This window comes from Solea solea, chromosome 7 (assembly GCF_958295425.1).
Source record: "Solea solea chromosome 7, fSolSol10.1, whole genome shotgun sequence".
Taxonomy (NCBI): domain Eukaryota; kingdom Metazoa; phylum Chordata; class Actinopteri; order Pleuronectiformes; family Soleidae; genus Solea; species Solea solea.
Window position 1 is genome coordinate 7,922,770 of NC_081140.1, and position 21,186 is coordinate 7,943,955.

Consider the following 21,186-nt stretch of genomic DNA (forward strand, 5'->3'; position numbering starts at 1 on the left):
ACAGACATAGGTCAGTGTGTACTTTGCACAACATGGCCCAGTGAAATGTCCATGTAGTTTCAAGAGGCCAAAATAAACTTAAGTCAGTGAATGTTTTTTTTTTTTTATAGAAGACATTTCTTGTAGTGTGTTCATCTGACTTCACTAATATGTAGGGGGGCAGTATGTTTGATGTTGTATGAGCAAAACAAAGACAGTAGTGACATAATGGTGACAGAATGATGTGTTGGTTATGAAGCTGTGTTCCATGTGTGTGTTTGTGGCTGGCTGCCTGTCTAACAGAGTGAGAGACAGACGGAGGAGAAAATTATAGTGGTACATGGACTGACAGAAAGAGATGCCTTGTTGTCTGTTGAGGGTGGTCTCATACAGACCAGTCACTTCATGATTGTCATCATCTAGTGCAGAAGTTGTAGTGACCTCAGTTGCTTTTGAATAGCAGAGGAACAAGGGCTGTGCTTTCCCATGTCTATGGATATTATGAATATGGATATGATGAAGATCAGTCATCACAAAAATATGCTGTAGAGCCCTATGTCATGGGCTTGTTTTTCTAACAATTCAATTAGAAATGCTGACTAGACAAAAACGAATCCTAACATCTCTTGTGGCATATTTCCACCGGCTCTACTCGCCTCACCACGGCACGGTTTAAGTAGCGTTTCCACTAACATAGTACCTTAGTACCTGCTCAGGCGAGGTTCCAAAAGCGTGCCGAGTAGGTACTATGCGATGATTGGTCAGACTGCCGGCCACTGACTGGCCAGAGTGCCGTCACAGGAAGAGACGTCCCACACACAAATCAAGCCGAACAGCGCCAAACTGTAGGTCACTTAAAACTGCTTAACAATCCTAAAAACGTGGGCTAATCTCCAACAACTACCAGGGAAATCTCTATATTTAACAGAGGAGTCTGGTGTATTTAGGGACAGCGCTGGCAATCGTGAGCCACATCACAGACCACTGTCACTGTAGTCTGTGGAATAGGAGGCTCCAGTGGACAGAAATCAAGTCGAACTGTAGATCAGTTAAAACTACTTAACAATCCTAAAAACGTGGGTTAATCTCCAACAACTACAGAAGTCGTTTGCGTGTTGTGTGTGTCACGTATAAAACGAAGTCACCGCAGTTTCACTCAGCCGTGCAGTGATGACTCCGCCCACGTTGAGTAGATACTTTTTTGTAGTGGAGATGCAACCTAATCGTGCCATGTCGTGCCGTGCTGAGGCGAGGCGAGTAGAGCAGAAATACACCATTATAGTTGTTGGCTGGAGCTGGATGATCGCCTGCAGTGCAGTCACACTGAGGACATTGTTTTTAACACTTGGTAGCTTTTGAAGCCCATAAAGGCACAGTCCCTTTCTCCCTCTTTTGCTCTGTTTAACCTAAATCATTTAATGGGCAATTTATCGAAAGTTTATTTATTAAATACACACACACATTCAACCATTTGTTAAGCTAATAATCATGAACCAGTGCTGCTAGTGTATATTCTTGGTAACTTGGAAGCAGCCAGTCACCAAATGCAACCCTTCAGTTGCAGATAGTGTGCTGCACGTGTACAAGTGAAAGTTCATCTGCCGCAAACAAAGGTCAGTGAGCCAAGTGGAAGTCAAAACAAGAGTTTTCATTCTCTCATACAGTTGCATTGCTAGAAAAGTAGTCAGGCCATGGTTTGCTATGGTCTTCACAAATGTTGATTTCAGTGTTCTATAAACATTACATCTAATCAGAGTCCTTTTTAAAAATATTAGTTTTTGTAGGCTTCCGGTGACACCATAAAATACTTCTGCTTTTAGTATTTTTGACTATTTTTAATTACAACACCAGCACACATTAACTTCTAACAGAAACTTAGTTCTGTCTTCTCAGCAGAATCACAGTCACAACACATTTTGGAGCCTTGTTTTGGTGTCTGAGCTTGGTACATGGTGACAATATAGGCCACCCATTGTCCATGAGCTCACATGAGGTGTGCATGGAAGCCAGAAGAACATGTTTCAATTGACCACATTTGTGTTTCTTTTGATCAGAATGCAGATATGGGGTTACTGAAACCATTTGACTGATTGAAGAAGTTGCTTTGTTATGGAATTAGATTTGTGTCAATATTTTCAAACAACACTTTTTCATAAGCAAAAATAATATGTATTTAATCATTCAAAAATATACTGTTTTATTGTGTGAAAATACATTTGTTGTTTGCGCTCCCTAACTTGTTCTTTGCGATCCCTAACTTGTTGTTTGCGCTCCCTGACTTGATGTTTGCCCTCCCTGACTTGATGTTTGCCCTCCCTGAAGTGTTCTTTGCGCCGTGGATTTTTGTTTGCGGGCAGGCCTTAGGAAGCTGAATGCCTAACAGCTCAATGCCCCGGCAGTCGTCACAATCTTGATTGGAAATCGAATATTGATCAAAACAACGACACAATCTCGACCATCAAAAGCAAAGCTGGAATTGACGATTTACGTCCTGCAGGCGTACAAGAGGAGAAAAAAAACACTGTTGTGGTCGTAGCCATTGTAGCACGGCTATACAGTTAGTTCCTCCCACTAACCAGGGCAACTGCTCATTTGGGTGACACATCCACAAACTTGAAACTCCTCTTGCTTCTCTGAAATCCCCAGTGTGGAAATATTTTGCGTTCCCTGTGAACGCAAAATATCAGACATGAGACATCAGACATGAGACATTATTCAGCGGTGGAAAACCCTGGATTTAAACATTGAAGTAATGTACAGGAACCACGCTTTGAAATGTCAAGCAGGTTGCAGAGCTACATGACTCTATGACCTCTCTTCTTTTTACAGTTAGTTTCCAAGTTACTAGTTATTGTTACATACATATTGTGGTATCATGACCTTAAAATCGAATATAGGATTCGGAGAGTCGTGACACCTCATAGATATACTAATGATTAAGTAAAGGCACACTTTTTAAAGTGTTATCTGTCTTTTGAGCCCACATCAAGGTTAGCATGATTGGCAATGATGACACTGCGCTGCGTGTCCTGACCTGCCTCGCTGGTAAAACTGTTTTTCCCCCGTTGTTTTTCCTGTCGTTTCCCCTTTCCTCTCGAGTGTTTTTAGGCAAGGAAAGGATGAGCTGGAGGAAGAGGGTTAGGCAGGCAGGATGGCAGGCATTAGAGGACAGGCCAAATGTACTGTGTAACAATTTCACTCACTCTCTGTCACATTCTCACCCCCTTGTGCACAGTTCTCTGACACACCATCTTGCTTTCTCTGTTTCACAGAACCACACAAAGGCATACTTGTGTGTGATTTCTTTTAGGTGAATATATGTGTTTAGAGCTGCAACTAACGATTATTTTCATAATCGATGAATCTATCGAATATTTTCTCGATTAATCTATCAATTATTTTCTCGATTAATCGTTTGGTCCATAAAATCTTAAAAAATGTTGATCGGTGTTTGTCAAACCTGGAAATGATGACTATCTCAAATGTCTTGTTTTGTCCACAAACCAAAATGATTAACTTTTAATGATTTCTTTGTTATCCAGAGCAAAGAAATTAAGAAAATATTCACATTTAAGAAGCATAAACAATCAGAAATCTTTTTTTAATCATGAAAAAAAACTTCAAACCGATTATCAAAATAGTTGTCGATTAATTTAGTAATCGATTAATAATCGATTAATTGTTTCAGCTCTATATGTGTTTCTCCCTCTCATCTTGCCCCACTTTGCTGCATTCTCAGCAGTGTGGGTTTCCAGCCAGTCAGCCTCACAAGGGGAGACAGAGTCCCAGAGACACAGCCCAGACATAGTCATGGTGATAGTTATACTCTGTGATGGAGAAGACTGAAGGCTTCATCACTATTATTTTGTAGTGCACGTATGTCTGTGTGCGTCACTAAAGGCAGCCGTTTCTGTCCATATAGCTCCATTGCAACATAATAGGAACATTACATGCCAGCAAACACTGTCAGTTAGAAAATCACAACTCTCTGCTACCAGCATCTTTAGCACCGCTTTTTGTCCGAGGCGATTGTGTGTTTCCAAGGCTCCTGGTTGGGAAAGGTCGCTTGAACAAAGTCACGCTGGTTTCCATAGTAATGGGGATAGCTCCAGACCTACCAATTCTGAATGGAGGTGACTTGACTGAGCTTTTTTCTGTCATGAAAATGTCTTATTGACAGGTTGCAGATGCAACACATTTCATATTCTGAGCTTGAGTTTCCCACCTTTAGTGTTATGGACAGGCTTGGTCCTTGACATGTCTCCCAATGAATTGATTACTGAGTGAAGATGGTGGTTTGCAATGCTGATGTAATTCTTTCATCTAGAACAACCGCTGCGCTGTGATAGACAAGATCTGAGGTATTTGTTTGATTCTGCTGCTTTGAAAATCCTTACTAGGATTAAAAACATGGCCTGTGCACGTGTGAGCTATATGGATTCATTCACTCGCAGCATACAGAAACCTCAATCACAATGCATCTTGTAAAACTCTATCTTTACCAGTAGAACATTTTTATTCAGGTTTGGTTTCAGCTAATTCAACAACGTTGTTAAGTTTAATCACTATTGTACTGATCAGCTGAATAATATGCTTAGTAGTTAAGTTCTCAGTTATTCATTTGAAATTATCCTCTATGCATTGTAGCTGTAGCATGAACTCAGTCAGTGATGATGGAGGACACATGAAGACAACAAGACTTGCTTGAGTCAGTGAGGCAGTGTGCAGCCGAAATGTTCATATCCCAATCTGACTTAATTAATTACTGTATTAAGATCATGTTGATAGATTTTGGATAACATTTTGATGAATTGTTTAGCTCTAATGGGTACCAATAGTTACTGAGGGTCGGTCATACTCTTTCATGTCCATGTGTCCTCTGAAGTCTTACGAATACTAGATAATGTAGTCCTCTTCTGTGCATGAGGAGTAAACAGCATGGCAGACGAATGTGTGGTGTCCAGTTTTTCCACACTGTAGCATGTGTCCCCCGTCTTATACTCTCAGCCCGACACATTCAACTGAGTCATTACCACACAATCTCACAACACAGTTCACAACACACCAGTAGAACATCTCTGAGACGCAATGTGCTGACTCACATTGTACGTACACATGCATATTATTCCCAGAAAGTGGTCCAGCTAGTGGTGACTTGAAATGGTGTTTCTTTGACTTTTTCTTAAACACCCATGTGCACATATGTGAGAGTTTAAGAGTCTCATGTGCTCATGTGAGTTAAGCCTGAGCATTATGTTCCTGTGAGTGTTATCTGTGTCACCTCTTGATGAAGGTTAACCTCATACATTATATCACTGCACCGCTCTGTGTGTGTGTGTGTGTGTTTGTGTGAGACACTGTAGACATTGCACCCTATAATAATTCTCTGTTAAAGATCTGCCCATTTATAGTTGAGTAATGCATGGATTTTGTCCAGTATTGGAGCTCAAGAATTCTTGAAGGCTGAACACTGTGGCTTTTCAATAATTTAATATAACAATATGCTCTAGTGCAATATCATTTTATAGTTTTAATGGCTATGTAAAAAAAGGTTCAGTTTGTACTGACAGAAAGGTAATGAATTGAAACAAACTTTGGGTCATAAAATGTCATCATTATGAATCATTAACATTGTGTGTGAAATGTGAAACTGTTTGTTGTATTCTGTCTATTCTAGATGTTTTAGGTCATTTGAATGGTGGTTAGTTCACTGTATTGTTATTGTAGTAGATGACAGCAACTTCATCATTTCACAAATACCTCTGGTCTTTTTCGCCAGCTACAAGCCTTTTCAGAAGTTGTTGGTTACTTTATTAATTGTTAGCTTTGATATGATTGGTTGTGTATATATACAGTATATACATTAGTGCCGGGGCGATTGGTCGACTTGCATAACTTCCTTTGACGTGTTGCAATGAAGTTAGATGCTGACTCCCGGTCAAAGGACGGAGAACAAGCTCACAACTCCCTCGCGATCATCTAAACCGTGGGAGTATTTTAGACAGAGACCTGACAATCTGGTGATTTGTAAGCTCTGCAAGTTGGGGATAGCGGTCACAGCAGTACAACTGCTATGCAGGAACACCTGAAGCGAACTCATCCCGGAGCAGTTAGTCAAGGCGGTGGTAAAACAGCACCACTTAACCGCGTAAGCAGAGATGTTTTATTAATTTGTCATATCTTGATATACACAAACCACATTTTTAAATTTCTTGCCTCAAATGATCTTAAAACGATGTTCTGCAAACACAGAAAGAGTTTTATTTCAAGCTCTGAAATAAAAATCTAATTTCAATATCACAGGCTGAGGTAACGCTGCTCTGTGCTGGACACTGTGAGCACCAAGTGCTCGCCTAAATGGAGCTCTTCATCTACGACAACAGTCACTGTTGAACTAAATATGTCAGATCTTGATACATATATTTGAATTGAACATGCTCTTGCTTTAATTTTATTTTGGAGAGTATTATGTTGGACTGTAAAACAAAGACTTCCAGAGTTAAGACTGGGGTATGCTTTTTGTTTGTTTCATCTTGTTACATTGTTATTTGTAAGAGAACATGATTGAACAAACTATTGAAATATTAATGAGACAAGTTTTTGATATTTGTGTTGGGTTAATCCATTGTTATATTTATTAATAGAGTAATACAATAATAATTGTTATTAGGAACCTTGAGTTGAAGTTGAAATACACCCCAAATAACAAAGTTAATGTAGAGTAATATAATGTTGGAAATGAAATATCTTCACTCGTATTGCAAGGCATTGATTTGCAGCAGTTGCAGCACTGCTTCTCCAGTGTTCCTGGGCATGATGCCCCATCAAGCTTTGCACACCTGAGTTTGGGGATTATTTTTTGCAAGGTTTTTTTTTTACTGTGAATGCCCCCTTAAAATTGGTTCAGGTCAGAGCTCTGGCTAGGCCATCAAATGAAGTCAGAATTATTGCTAAGCCTCTTGAAAACCTTGAATATTATAAGCCCTGATGTTCAGTGATTGGAAACTGAACATTGATAGTGCTAGAATGTATACATTCAGGGCAAAGTTTTTTTTTTTTGGCTTAACTTTGGCCATGTGTTAGTTTTGTCTCATACAGTCTCTCACCTCTTCAAGGTGTAAATAAGTTTTTGTCCATTGCTCATATTTTACGCTGTTTATCTTGCCTGTGTGCTAATGATAATTTCAGTCTTGAAAGTGTACCTTCACCCAGTGTTACCCACTGATTTATTTCAGTTTGTGGATGTCAGACTACAAGATTGAAAGAGGAACTCTCATGTGAGCATGTCATGACACTCAAGTATTCACAAGTGAAAGTATTGTGTCTTACAAGGATGGTTACAAACATCATGGACAACTGTGTGAAAGTGCAATGTTGTGAGTGAGCACGGGACAACAAAACACTAACTAAAGGAAAATGTATAGTTTAATGAGAAGCAGTGGTGGAACAATTTACAATATAGTGGACCTCCATAGTCTAGATAATTATTGAGAAACATCCGTCCTGAGAACTCTTCATCTGGAAAGGAAATCTCTTCACTTTCTACACTCATTCTTTCCACAACTCTGACCTGTGTTCCAGTCCCTGTGCTGTCATCAGCATTCTATACCATTGAGGTGGTAGTTAGTAAATGATGAGTGGTGCTGGGGTTTGTCAAGACATGATGCACACTAATACAACCTGACTGTTCAATCAAAATGTTATCAGACCAGAGAGACTTGTTTTCTAACTGAATACACTGCAAATGTTTATACAGAGGTCATCTCCGTCCTCTCCGTGTGTTGCCGTGTGAATAAGTCCCTAACAAGCTCCCAGTGATCAGTCCTTTAAACCTCTACAGTTTACACTAGCTGAATTGCTGTCATGTGCTTGTATTAAAGATCCAAGTCACATAAAATCATAGGATGTGTACTGTGAAGCTTGTGTATGGATGTGTGTGGTTTAATGTACAGTAAATGGACTCTGCTGCTGGGCACCAGCTGCTCTGTTATGGAGCTATGTTGATGTCACAGTCTTGTGATCAGAGGGGCTATGTGACATTTTATCTCATTACAGCCAGCCTCCCCGGAGTGTGTTTGTGCATGTGTTTGTGTGTGTGGGTGAAGCAAAATCTTTTGACAGTCATGGAAGCAAGTGCAAAGGAGATGGCTGCCGAGGTACACACTTAAAGTCTCAACACATTGTACTTTGGCTGGTGCTAAACCTGGATGCCCAACCTGGTCACATGTTTGTTTGTTTGTTTGTGCAGTACAACCTCCCAGCTGCCATTGCCACTGATGTTTCTATGGTAAGATTAGGAGCAGTCGATTTGTCAAAACAGTGTGTGGACATGTATTTGCTGCCCCAGTTAATTTTGTTATTTAGTCCGTCATCAATCTTACTTTGGTCAAGGTTTTATATTCAGCAACACCAAGAATATTTTCAGAAATCAGAAATACAAATGCCTTACTGATCCAGAAGACACATTTTCAAACTACGTTTGCTTAGTTTCAGAATAGAACAAATATGAGAAATTACATTTTGCATTGTGTACGTCATTTGCTCTCTAATTTGCTTGATCATGTCGGCAGAAGCTGCATATGCAAATGTTGCCTAGTTAGATCAGTTCCTCTGATTGACCTTTTTAGAGGCCACAGAACATCAAAACAATAACAGAGTTACATATACTTACAATGACTAGAGCACACCGACTCACCTAATTCGCCTCATGGACAGCATATATTTACATCACGTTCAACGGTCACTGTGAACTCGCAAAATGCATTTTTGGACACATCTTAAAATGATGACAAAATTAACTCAGAGAAACACAACGATTTGGATGAAGGCCACTGTCAGACTAGTGATGGAATAAGAAGTACTTTTCAATGTACTGAATCATTAGAATCTGTTAATTAAAAAGATTTGCTCACTGAATCGTTCCGTCGTCCAGTCACTGAACTGGAATACAGCTGAACGGTTGTGATTCGGCTCACTTGCCGGCTTTCGGCAGTGCTGTCTCTAAATACACCAGACTCCTCTGTTAAATATGGAGATTTTAAATATTGGAGATTAATGCATGTTTTCAGTCTTCTTAAGTATTTAAAACTGATCTACAGTTTGGCATTGTTCTTGGATTTGCTGAGGCTGTTTCTGAGAGTTTAAGCTGCTGAATATCACTACACGTTCAGTGTACGAGTAGGCTACGTTCGCTGATTCATTCACAGTACTTTCAGTGAACGAATCACTTAATGTACCAGTACACATACCGTTCCCTATGAAAGTTGGCGAGATTAGAGTTCAGCACACAAAGTAATTAATTCTTGCATTAAATAATAACTGAAGTGCTTGTTTACGTTATGTATCTTCGTTTCCATATGGCCAGAGTGTAGTTTAAAAGTACCCGTTCTCCACCTCCTCATCACCGGGCAGCTGAGCTGAAGCATTGGTGAGTCTCTACACTGTCATTTTGTGCTTACTGGGAAAGTTAAAACAGCGGAGAACTTGACTGTGTGCGTCAGTGTTCGAACAAATCGTCTGCGAGCAACACAACACTATGTCAGACGTTATGTGCTCTCTCAGGAGCCCCCTCTTGGCTTTCCCCCACTTCCCCTTCCTGTCTGTAACAGGAAGTCGACCTTGTTGGGCTTCAGTTGGACTCATCTTCGTGTCTGCTTTCAGGAAAAGGGAGCTCAGGGTGGCACTTGTGTGCTCACTGATGCAGGACACATGGTTTATGTTTTTTCACACACAGACAGACAGACTGCACTTGTTTATTTTTGGCAGGAGCAGTGTTTCGGGGCAGTCCCATTAGCTTTGCTTGGTTAAGTCATTAAAGTCGTCTATCCATTCTTAAGTGGCACAGCAAAGCTCCTGTCACACATCATCAACATCCACACTGCTGGAGCCATTGTCAAGGACTCATCAATTGCGCAAGATACTTTCTCGCAGTTGCAGGTCGTGGTTTAGGTCAGGTTATCCAAAGAAGGTCGAATGTAAAGGAAGCACAATGTTTTGTAATTCCCAGCTTGGCTTTTTGTCTTAAAAAATGCTAGTGATTAGGAAAATAATTTTCTTATGGAACTTTTCCATTATAGAGTTCTAGCACTGCTCGACTCTATTCATTTATTTTGCTTTTCCATTAGGGATAGTACCTGATACCTGGTGCTTTATTTGGTACCTGCTCTGGGGAGGTTCCAAGCGAGCTGAGACAATACTAAAATGTGATGTCAACAGACTGTCGGCCACTGACGGAGTGTGTCGTCATCGGAAGAGTAATGAGCACAATGTCTGACCCAAGAATCAAACCTGCCATTTTTAAAAACTGGCGAATGCGTTACAGACCAGAGTGGGACTCAAGCTGGCCTTGTCTTTTGCATATGCAAGTGTTCCTACTAGGAATGCCTTGATAATTACTTTTTTGTGCCTGCTCCTGATATCACAACCATGTGTATCTAACTTTGTCTATCTATCAGTCCAATACAACCAACTACAAAGCTGTTGATGCTGACACTTTTACTTCTTGTCCATTTCAACTGTATAACATGAAGAATCCAGTGATTTTGTACTTCATGGATGGTAGGACTCAGGGGGAAAATAATGCATATGCTAACAAATAGCTGAAAGCTAAACCAGAATCTGCTGGTCACTTACAGGCTGGAAGAGGGTTTATCACCACTTTGCATAGGCAGTCACTCTTCAATTTGATTCCTCACCAATTTATGTATACTGGGACACGGTAGTCTGCTTCATCAGCATGGTCCAACTAAAACCTTAGTTCAGCTTTGAATGGAAATGTAGTGTTTGTACTTGGTCATTTTAGGCTTCATCTACATTATTCCGCGTTTATTTAAAAACTGATAAATTCTGCTGGCAGGTCGTCCACATTATTCCAACATTTTCATTTTTCACATTTTAGTTTGAAAAGTCCAGGGCTGCATTTTAGCTTACATAGGACTTTGAAAACTACCATGGAGTTACCCTCATTCACTTCCTGATTCTTATCGGTCACACTTTCTTCAGTTTCTCCTTGTCATCTGTCTCGTAGTAGAAATCCATGCTCTTACAGATTTTAGTACTGTTTCTCATTGGTGTTACTTCCTTAAAATAAGCAAGCAACTGCAGAGAAGATAATCCGCTTCCTGATCACACCGGCATGAGAATACCCTGTAGACCTGACTGATTTTGAGGTGTGTTAGTTTGGATGCAGATGAAAAATGTAGTCTTCAAATGAAAGCTTAGTAGTGTGGATGTCGTCTTAGACTTGATCTGACTCGCACCTTCTTTCCTGAATGATTTCGTAGCACTTGTCTCTTCTGTTTGTTGTGTCATCACAGTGATACTGCAAAGGTGCTGGGGCCATGCCCTGGAATTATTGCCGGTAATTTAAGTGTCAGCTAAATACCATTAACATTAATTTATTGCTTGTTTCTATAATGGCCTAAGATCTTGTGAACACTTAAAGAAAACCGATAAAAATAATTTATCTTTAAACATTCTATTTCTGTCTTTCTGCCTTCCAAATCTTACACTCTCCACCACCACTTTACTCTCTCTCATCATTTATTCTTATCTCTCCCTCAATCCTTTTCTTGTCTTTGTGTCTCTAGGTGGCTATAAAAATAGTGGATAAGACCCAGCTGGATGATGAGAACCTGAAAAAGATCTTCAGAGAGGTGCAAATCATGAAGTTGCTGAAACACCCCCACATCATCCGCCTCTACCAGGTACACGCTCGCACACAAAACCAACAAGAGACTAAGATCTTAAACCCGAGAGCTGTTGCCCAGGAGAAAACAAATGAAATATGTGTCGGTTTAACAGGATCTGATGTGTTGTTGTGCTTCAGAAATGTACTGGGTTGACGGCAGAAATGTCCCCATATGCTTTCGTCTCCCCCTCACTTTTCCAGATTCATGGGCATCATAATTAAAAAAAGAACCCTTCCCACACCTGTTCCAGCCTTTCACAACCCAACTATCTGAAACTCCTACTGTTTCAATCTAGTATGCCACATAATCACAAAATGTACTTGAAATATTGAATGATTAATGTTGAACTTCAATGCTGTCAGATACTGTACATGCACTGAACACCTTACTGACAGCGTCTGTTCTATATAAATCCTCTTGTTTCTATGCCAAACTGTGCTTACTCATTCGGTTGCATAACGGGTGAACCACCCATCACTAGATGTTAGTCTGTCCGAGGGTCTGTTGGTCCCTGTTTGTCATCATTTGCTTATCTCCTCAGGTGATGGAGACGGAGAGGATGATCTATCTGGTAACAGAGTACGCCAGCGGTGGAGAGATATTTGGTAAGGGGAGTTCCCCCCTCTTACCTTGTTGGATTGCCTCTGCTTTTGCAGCTTTCGTTTCTAGATTCCAAATTATGCAGAGTGTGCAACATTTCTTTCCACATTTAACAGCAGCTCATCTTATATTAACGACAGAAAAATGTGATTTTGGTCATCCGTCATGGTTTGCACTGGGGGTGGGAATCTTTAGGTGCCTCACGATTAGATTAGGATTACGAATCAGGGGCCACGATTTGATTATAAAACAATTAACGCATCTTGTCTTTGTATTTGTGAATCGATTCAGAATCGTCCACGTCCGAATCGAGATGTAGCTAAGAATCGATGTATTGTCTCTTCTGTTACTAAGAGCTTTTATTGAGTTGAAATGCATGTTTCCAATGGTCATTTCTTCTATACCTAGTATTTCAGTCATGTAAATCATGATTCAAACAGAATCTAGTCCATTTAATGAAACTTGGAACAGCAGATGACACTGTGGCCTGAGAGCCAGTGATACATTTCTGAACTGTGCTCTGTGTGTGTGCACTGTGTGTAGACCACCTGGTGGCTCATGGGCGTATGGCAGAAAAAGACGCCAGAAAGAAGTTCAAGCAGATTGTGGCAGCGGTGCACTTCTGTCACTGTCGCAACATCGTCCACCGAGACTTGAAGGCAGAGAATCTGCTCCTGGACCACAACCTCAACATCAAAATCGCAGGTGCGTGTTTCACTGGGTAAACTTCATTTAGTGATTTCAGGCCATCTTGGCAATTGACACTATGTGCTTTGGGGAGCATTTTTTCCTGTTTGATCCAATTTTCTCCTTTTACTCTGTTGAGGAGAACAAGGAGATTAAATCAACACCTTGTCTCTTGCCACCAGATTTTGGCTTCAGTAACTTGTTTTCTCGAGGCCAGCTGTTGAAGACATGGTGTGGCAGCCCTCCCTATGCTGCACCGGAGCTTTTTGAGGGGAAAGAGTATGATGGTCCAAAAGTAGATATATGGGTGAGTAGACTGTAACATTTCAAGAAATAGGAATCCTAAATGTCTTTGCCTTTTTAAAATATAGTACTTGAATTGAATTGTTGTCTTTAAATAATTATAACACCGTTGGAAAAACATCCCTTTCACTCACTTTCTTTTTTCTTGCTCTTTCTTCTTACTTGCTTCTCTTTTTTTTGTTTCTACAGAGCTTAGGTGTGGTGTTATATGTTTTGGTGTGTGGCGCCCTGCCTTTCGATGGCAGCACTCTACAAAATTTGCGGGCACGTGTCCTCAGTGGGAAATTCCGCATCCCCTTCTTCATGTCCACTGGTAAGAATTTCGTTTACCTGCTTCCAATATCTCGCTACCTTCTCCCTCAGTCCAATCCATCAGTAGCTCAATATGCCACTGACTTTGTTTGCATTAGAGAGGACATTTTGAACTCCTCCAAAAAATATTGCATTCACACAAATTTTACACTGCATTTAATTCCACCAGTGACATGATTGCGCTTTTACACAAAATATCAAAACATTAACTGAAACCGCTCTTGCAAAATAAACGATATAATGATGGTATAAAATATTTTTACTGCATTACAGGGTTTAAACATGTAATGTTTAAACCCGAATTAGCTATTTTTCTCGGCCATTAATAAACATCATGCTTGGGTGCAACAACAACTGTGCTATTTTCTCCTCTTCATAAAATAGAACAACCACATTCAAGAACACTCTGTTAAAAACAAACAAACATATGGTTTATACCTTTTTGTGTGTAAGGATACATATGTTTGTGTACCTGCAGACTGTGAGTACTTAATCCGACACATGTTGGTCCTGGAGCCCAGCAGACGGTTGTCCATGGAGCAGATCTGTAAGAACAAGTGGATGAGACAAGGAGACCCAGACCCAGACTTTGACAGGGTGAGAATGTTTCTGTCTCAGTATTGTGTAATTGTATTCTTTTTCTGTATTTTTTTGTATTTTATTATTTTTTTTTTAAATGTGCTCCAAAGGAAATGTTACGGAAGTTGTTCTTTTGACTCACATCTCCCCACCCTGTTTTTCGTCCCCCTCTAGTTGATAGCAGAATGTACGCAGGTGAAGACGGAGAGAGAGACGGAGCTCATCAATGAGCAGGTGCTGATAGCCATGTCTGAGATGGGCCTGGACAGAGAGCGCACGCTTCAGGTTGGATACAGATTTGTAGCTTTCTTTGCGAACTTGCTCTGTTGTATTTAAAATTTCAGTACGGCACTAATGATTTATATTTCTTCTTCTTTTTTGGACTTCAGTCCCTTCAAACAGATGCGTATGATCACTACAGTGCCATCTATAGTCTGCTGGCTGACCGCCTCAAGAAACACAAGACGCTGCGTGTTGCTCAGCCTCCCCTGCGTTCCATTAGCTACCCCCTTAATGCTGTACAGGTTAGTTACTGACTTTTGAAATCACTAATGGAGGATTGCATGTGATATGTCAATTTTGATGATGATTGATAGTGTTGTAGAGTTTTTAAATTAACTCTAATCCCTGTTTCTACAGTCAGTGAGTCACAGCTTTGTCTCTGCCTGCAGTCTACTGAATCATGTGTGCTTGTTTACACCGGGAATTGAATTCTTGTGGGTGTTTCTTCATTGGTGTTATATGCTGAATAGGCTACAAGGCTGATTGTGAGACCATGCAGAAAAGTGGATTTGTTGAACGCACATGTGGTCCGATTTCTCAGATGGTCTCTGAAGTGAAAAGTGTGGTTAACACGACTGTTTCTTCAGTCTACCTTACAGTAGTTGTCATGTGTATCCGCTGAATAGAGTTCATTGGCTTTAACCCACATCTGCCAATCCCACTGCACTAAGAAGATTATAAGGAAATTAGTGCTGTCCTCACCTTGTGTGTATGTGTGTGCCCAGCAGACAGATCCACAGGGTAATCCAGTTAGCATGACCGTTCCCCACGTCCAGCTCATCAACCCAGAGAACCAGATTGTTGAGGTGAGTTGAGGTTGTCCACCTAGTTGAGTCACTCTGGCCTCACGACCAGTTCTGTTGTAATTGTGCTTGAAATCCCAATCATGGCTTTTGTGTTGCTGTGTTTGAAAGGTGAAAATTGCAGCATACGTCAACAGCACATCAATGGTCTATCGTGATATATTTCATATTGTGCATTTGTGTAGTTGTTAGTTGTTTGTAAATAATTTACACTTGACTTATACAATTTACTACTGCAAGTGTAACACAGGATTCATCTAAGACTATGATCAGACATAAGCGTTCACACGTACAGTACGTGTACACACACACAGCCTTAAAGCTGACTCACAAACACTGTGAAACACAAGAATGTGTCAGAGTGCTGCATTGCAGCAGGGATTTTTTTAAGAGAAGACCTGGAATTGCTAAATGATAGCATTCAAATACGTTCAAAAAAGTGTATTCTTTTAGATATAATTAATGCCTGCAACACACAAAGGCAAATCCAAATGACTACATGCTGTATGTATGTGTTTCTCTTACTTAGCCGGATGGCAGCATGGCACTGGACAGTGATGAAGGAGAGGAGCCATCTCCCGAGGCCATGGCTCGCTACCTTTCAATGAGGCGGCACACTGTGGGGGTACCAGACCAAAGGTAACGCATGTAGCTTTAATTATTTGAAATTCATTAGTTTGATATACTGAACAATTGGTCACACATTGACACAAAGTGTGTACTTTGATGGTTCACTTAAATAATCTATGACATATAACAAACAATAGTGTAAGTAATAATAATAATAACACAACTTGACGTCACAAAACATTGTTGCCTCTATTATGTTGCATATCAGCTTTTTATGTGCAGGTAACTCACTTTTAAACAATCAGAAGAACAATTCTACTTGACTAAAATCAGTGATCTCTACTGTGATGTTGCTGACTTCCTGTGCAGTGCTCTATCTTTACATCTATGCTTTACACACACATTAAAACATTGTGAATATTGATTTTAGGGTGCTTTTAGAACAACATAAATGGTGATTATATTTAGATTTTTTTTGTACCTAAATCATAAAAAAAAAATGAATCAACGATTATTAGACTAAAACATTGAAATATGCCAATTCTTATATGTTCAAATACTCAAAACGGACGGAGCAGACAAGTCCACTACACTTTGTTTCTCTAATGTTTGCATTTGAATTTGTTTGCTCAAAACCAAAACCATTGACTCTGTCCTTTCATTTCCTATCCTCTTTCCACAGGACAGAGATGCAGGAAGACCTTCAGAAACTGCCACCAGGTTTCCCACGAGGTGCAGTGCCCCAGCCCCCATTCCCTCTATTGGCCCCCAATATGGGCCAAATACACACTCTCATGCCAACACAGAGCCTGCAGCCCACACAACAACTGGAGTACAAGGTACAGAGAGTTGGTTTAGATTGTCAGTCTTTCGCATTGTGATTTTGAATATTTGGAGGTTAATTGGTTTACATACAGAAACCTGAAGTGTTTATGGTGCTAGGCTCTCAGTGTATTTGACTTTGTGCACCTGCTGGTCCTACAGGAACAGTCTTTGCTTCAGCCACCCACACTTCAACTCCTCAATGGCATGGGGCCTCTCGGCCGACGAGCTTCCGACGGAGGAGCTAACATTCAGCTACATGCTCAACTCCTAAAAAGGCCCAGGGGTCCCTCGCCTCTTGTCGCCAGCCCGGTGAGTATATATGTCATTCCTGAGGTTAAGAATTTCTGTATGTAAACTGTTGGAGTCCTGACCAATATCCACTTTTCCTCTCACAGCACCCTATCCCTGCTGTAGCTCCAGTAGATGAGGAAGGTTCGGATGGAGAGCCAGACCAAGAGGCGGTACAGAGGTACGGTGATGGTTTTGGTGATGGGATTTTTTTTATTTTTTTTTTGCAAAGGTGCTGTCTAATCTGGATCCACTGGAAGACCTGTGACCATAGACCACACTTAGATTTGGCTGTCATGTTTATTCAAAAATCCAAAACAATTTAATTGTAATGCTGAATAAATGTCTGCATCATAACTGTATATGTCAATATTTTAAAGGCCTTAACTACAGTAAGACGATAAGACATGCATATTTTGCATGGACTTTTGTATGTATTTAGTCACTTTAACTTTAGTAAGTTAATTAAAAACAAAACAGAATTATGCAATGGAGGTTTTTTGTTTGTTTTTTAGACATTTAGAAATTTAAAGCTAGCCACAGGTGTGGAGTAAAAATGTGGTCCATGGTCAGGGTTTTCCAGCAGCTCCTCTTCAGACAGCAGCCTCAGCAGACTTCGCTGGTGTCCTGGGTTGCTGGGAGTGAGTGCCTTTAGGCTGCTCTGCTTTTTTTTTTCCCCCTGAGAGGTGGCCACTCTGCTGTGGTGCTTATCCCATCTCTCCTCCTTTGTCCATCGCGCAAGTGCCTTCCGCCACAATTCCAAACTAAATCTCCCTCCAAAATCAGCCCTCCTATCGCTCAAACTCTTTGGCCAAACACCTTCTTTATCTCCCTAATTTCAGCAAGTGCCAAATTATTCTCTTGACTTTCTCACTCTTTTCTCACACAGCTTTGCTAACTCTGAAGCTTGCAAAACCAGTGATTTCAAATGACAACCTGTCCAGTCCTTAAATTGGAAGCTGGGGGGTTGTGGAATCACTTTAAGCTTTAACATCCATCTGTGGTGTCATTTTACTTGTTTTTCTGATTGGCTAAGTTGATATGACTGATGGCCCCTTGGCAGAGGTGGAAAGGGGCGGGCTTCCCCCCCCCTCCATCTCCATTAGTCAATGAAGACAGAGAGCTGACCAGCGCTGCTTCCTGTCTCCCACCCTCACCCCCGTCCTCCCCCTCCCTGCGGCCCAGGTACCTGGCGAACCGCTCCAAGCGGCACACGACGCACGCGCTCATGAGCACATCGCATGGCGAGCCCTCGGCAGACTCACAGCGGCCCCAGGGCCCCCGCCAGAGGGGGGGTTGGGCCCCCGACATACACACCCGGTGAGGGGACACGCCCACTCCGAGTTGTATATGCACAAACACAACACACAAAACCTTACATAAACTTTGGGGCACATTAAGCCTAACTCTCTATCTCTCACACCAATACTCAAACACAGCTCATCTCACACACACACACACACACTGCAGATGAATTGGTGAATGTTGTGCACCCTCCAAAGAAGGAGGGTGTTTGTGCCTGTGAAAGTGTTGGAGGTGGAGAACATCTCCACACCACCTGTAAACCATACTTCATATTAACTGCTTCTTCCCTAAAAGCCTGGAAATAGCAGGTATGTTACTGGTTCATCCAGCAGAGTCTTTCTGTAGAAGCAAACCCTCAAACCCAAAATACGTTAGTCTTAAAGGAATACTTCACCGAATAGGGGTAGTATTTTTGAGAAATTGAAATATCGTCATTCTTTTCTTTGCTACGTGGCCACCAGTGACACTTGGTCCTGTTAGCGTAACTGTTAGCAAAGATGGCGGACACTGTTTACATTCTAGGAATGAGGTCCTGTCCCGAATTTAGCGTTGCAGTTTCAAGCCTTGGAACAAGTGTCACTGGTGGGCACTTAACTAAAAAAAGAATGAAGCTATTTCTCGACTCAGAGGAAACTGAGGTTGGGAAAAATACTACCCCTATTCTAGTAACACAACACTAAATGCAAATCAGTGAATTATTCCTTTAAGTCTTAGTGAACATGTTTTATTGTGCTTTTCTTTTCTGATCATGTTATAATTACCTGTCCTTCATGAATATAATCTCCTTCCATCTCTGAGTAGAAGTGTTGCTGTGTTTAGATGCAACGGTAGCAAGGACCTGTTGTCTTATATAGTGCTTGTGTCTGTTGTTACAGAAAGCCTACTATTTAGAGGTAGAATTGATGGTGTGTAGCCATGTCTTTGTTCATGGATTACTTTTCTAGGAAATGATGGATTAAGCTGATTTCGTTTATGTGACCTTTAGATCTGTATACTGTCAGTCAGTCAATCAAAAATAACAAACTGAGGATGGAGAAAGAAGTCTTTTGACATTTAAGTTGCAGTTTTACCCTTAGTCAGTTGTATTTATCTAATATTAGGGTTAATCTTATCTTGCAGCCTACTGATCTTTTGGTCATGGTTATAATTATTTTAAGGATATATTCTACATGAATTTATTGCTCATATCAGTTGTGTGAATCTTTAAGTCTTAATATTTTACTGTCATACTTGCAGTACTGTATTTTGAAATTATGTGATGTGTCTTGTGTGTCTGTGTTTCGTCATTTTGTGTCTTTGTGTGTGTGTGTGTGTGTGTGTGTCCATATGTTTTTGTCTGCTTCTTGTGGTCCCCCTCCTCAGATCCAGTTATAAGGACTCTAACACCCTTCATCTCCCCATGGAGCGCTTCTCACCCGTCAGGCGGTTCTCTGACGGCGCCGCCACCATCCAGGCTTTCAAGGCTCATCTAGAAAACAGCAGCCTCATTAAGCAACTCAAACAGGTAGATGTTAATATCAAGGCGTGCCACGTGAAAACAGGGAAAAACCTCAATGCCCTTCACTACTTGCCCATAGAACACTGACTTAATGAGGAATCTTCCCCCAATTTGGCTGTGCTACAAGTATTTGGTCTACAAATACTTTCAGTCTCCATATTTTAAGATCAGTTGGTTTACTTACAAATTTAGCCTCTATAGTATGGTCCCTAATTTTTGTAGGATCACATTCAAAGCAGAGGTGAAGGACCTGATCATCCTGTGAGATTGTTATATCAAAATAAGATTTAAATGTAATTTAATTTATCTTTGTGAAAGGACCGGTTGATAACGTTTTACATTCATGGTGATGATCATTGATATAAGCCGGTATGAAAACTTTTGTTACGGCTCACGGCTCTGAAAGCGTTTTGCATCACGTGCACCTATACTATGTCAACTACTGTCTATACTAATGATATTAGCACAAGAACTGTTGAGGAATATTTAGATTATTTGGCTCTGTGCATGTCCTGGCACAGAGCGAGACTGAACATAGGAGCTCAGCTTCGTGGCTGAGACACAAATAGACTGCTGCCGTTGTTGCGGGATTATTAGACTAAAACATTGAAATATGCCAATTCTGATATGTTTATATACTCAAAACGGATGGAGCCACCTAATGCAGACATGTTTTCTTACCGTTTTTATATGATATGCCGTGTGTAGTCGAGCTGTGATATCCAAACTGTTGCTGGCAAACTTTGCATGCAACTTTTTTCCCGCCACCTATTTTTGTAAAATGCTGCCACAGTGCTGATTTCTTTGACAAGGAAGTGAGAGGAGGACTGACTGTAGCCTAAAATGAAACGCTCAAAATTAAATAAAACCACCGGATGTTCTTTAATCTATCTGCCTCTGCTGGGTTAGGTTAATCCAAAAGATTCTAAACAAGGGGGGTGTTTTCTGAAGACACACGGTTACCTGTGAAACAGGGGTGCTCTTAATACACCACCATTAGCACTTGGTACATTCCTCCTGATGAAATTAATCATAGACTATGAAATTATCACAGCAAAAAATCAACCATTCAGAATTGCATGTTGTCTTGCATGAAGCTGAAATTTAAAATTTAAAATGCTTTTTTAATTTTAGGCCAACAACTACTAAAAGACAATCTAAAGGTTTTTGATCAAGATTGGAAGTTTTTGTCTTGAATTTCATATGTAAGCTTATGTTTTCACAGGTTTTTCTTTATTTGTCAACCGGAATGTTGTTACACTTTTGAGGCTCACTGTAATCCTGACGCACAGTGAACAAAATGTCTTTAAGCTGAGGTTAGTTGAGGCCCATCACCTGAGAAAACCTCAACGTACCTCTTCAGACATCACATCATCTGCAGGGACACTGCACTGATATTATCTCACCCAGAAGGAGGCTTAGGTATAGGGAAGAGACAATCGTCATCAGCGTCATCTTTTTTTAG

The 21,186-nt window shown here is 40.7% G+C and overlaps 1 protein-coding gene across 3 annotated transcripts in view; it reads left to right on the forward strand.

The window, feature by feature from the left end:
- sik3 (SIK family kinase 3) overlaps window positions 1-21,186 on the forward strand; it is a 38,276-nt gene that overhangs the window by 2,147 nt on the left and 14,943 nt on the right. Inside the window, exons 2-16 of one of the 3 annotated variants that reach the window (XM_058633489.1) lie at window positions 11,568-11,684; window positions 12,211-12,274; window positions 12,813-12,974; window positions 13,139-13,263; window positions 13,449-13,572; window positions 14,050-14,168; window positions 14,325-14,435; window positions 14,540-14,674; window positions 15,158-15,238; window positions 15,765-15,874; window positions 16,488-16,644; window positions 16,790-16,939; window positions 17,026-17,099; window positions 18,104-18,238; window positions 19,586-19,727. In XM_058633489.1, the coding sequence (XP_058489472.1) occupies window positions 11,568-11,684; window positions 12,211-12,274; window positions 12,813-12,974; window positions 13,139-13,263; window positions 13,449-13,572; window positions 14,050-14,168; window positions 14,325-14,435; window positions 14,540-14,674; window positions 15,158-15,238; window positions 15,765-15,874; window positions 16,488-16,644; window positions 16,790-16,939; window positions 17,026-17,099; window positions 18,104-18,238; window positions 19,586-19,727 (1,806 nt within the window). The remainder of the gene's footprint in view (window positions 1-11,567; window positions 11,685-12,210; window positions 12,275-12,812; window positions 12,975-13,138; window positions 13,264-13,448; window positions 13,573-14,049; window positions 14,169-14,324; window positions 14,436-14,539; window positions 14,675-15,157; window positions 15,239-15,764; window positions 15,875-16,487; window positions 16,645-16,789; window positions 16,940-17,025; window positions 17,100-18,103; window positions 18,239-19,585; window positions 19,728-21,186) is intronic. The other 2 variants (XM_058633490.1, XM_058633491.1) reach the window with 2 other exon arrangements.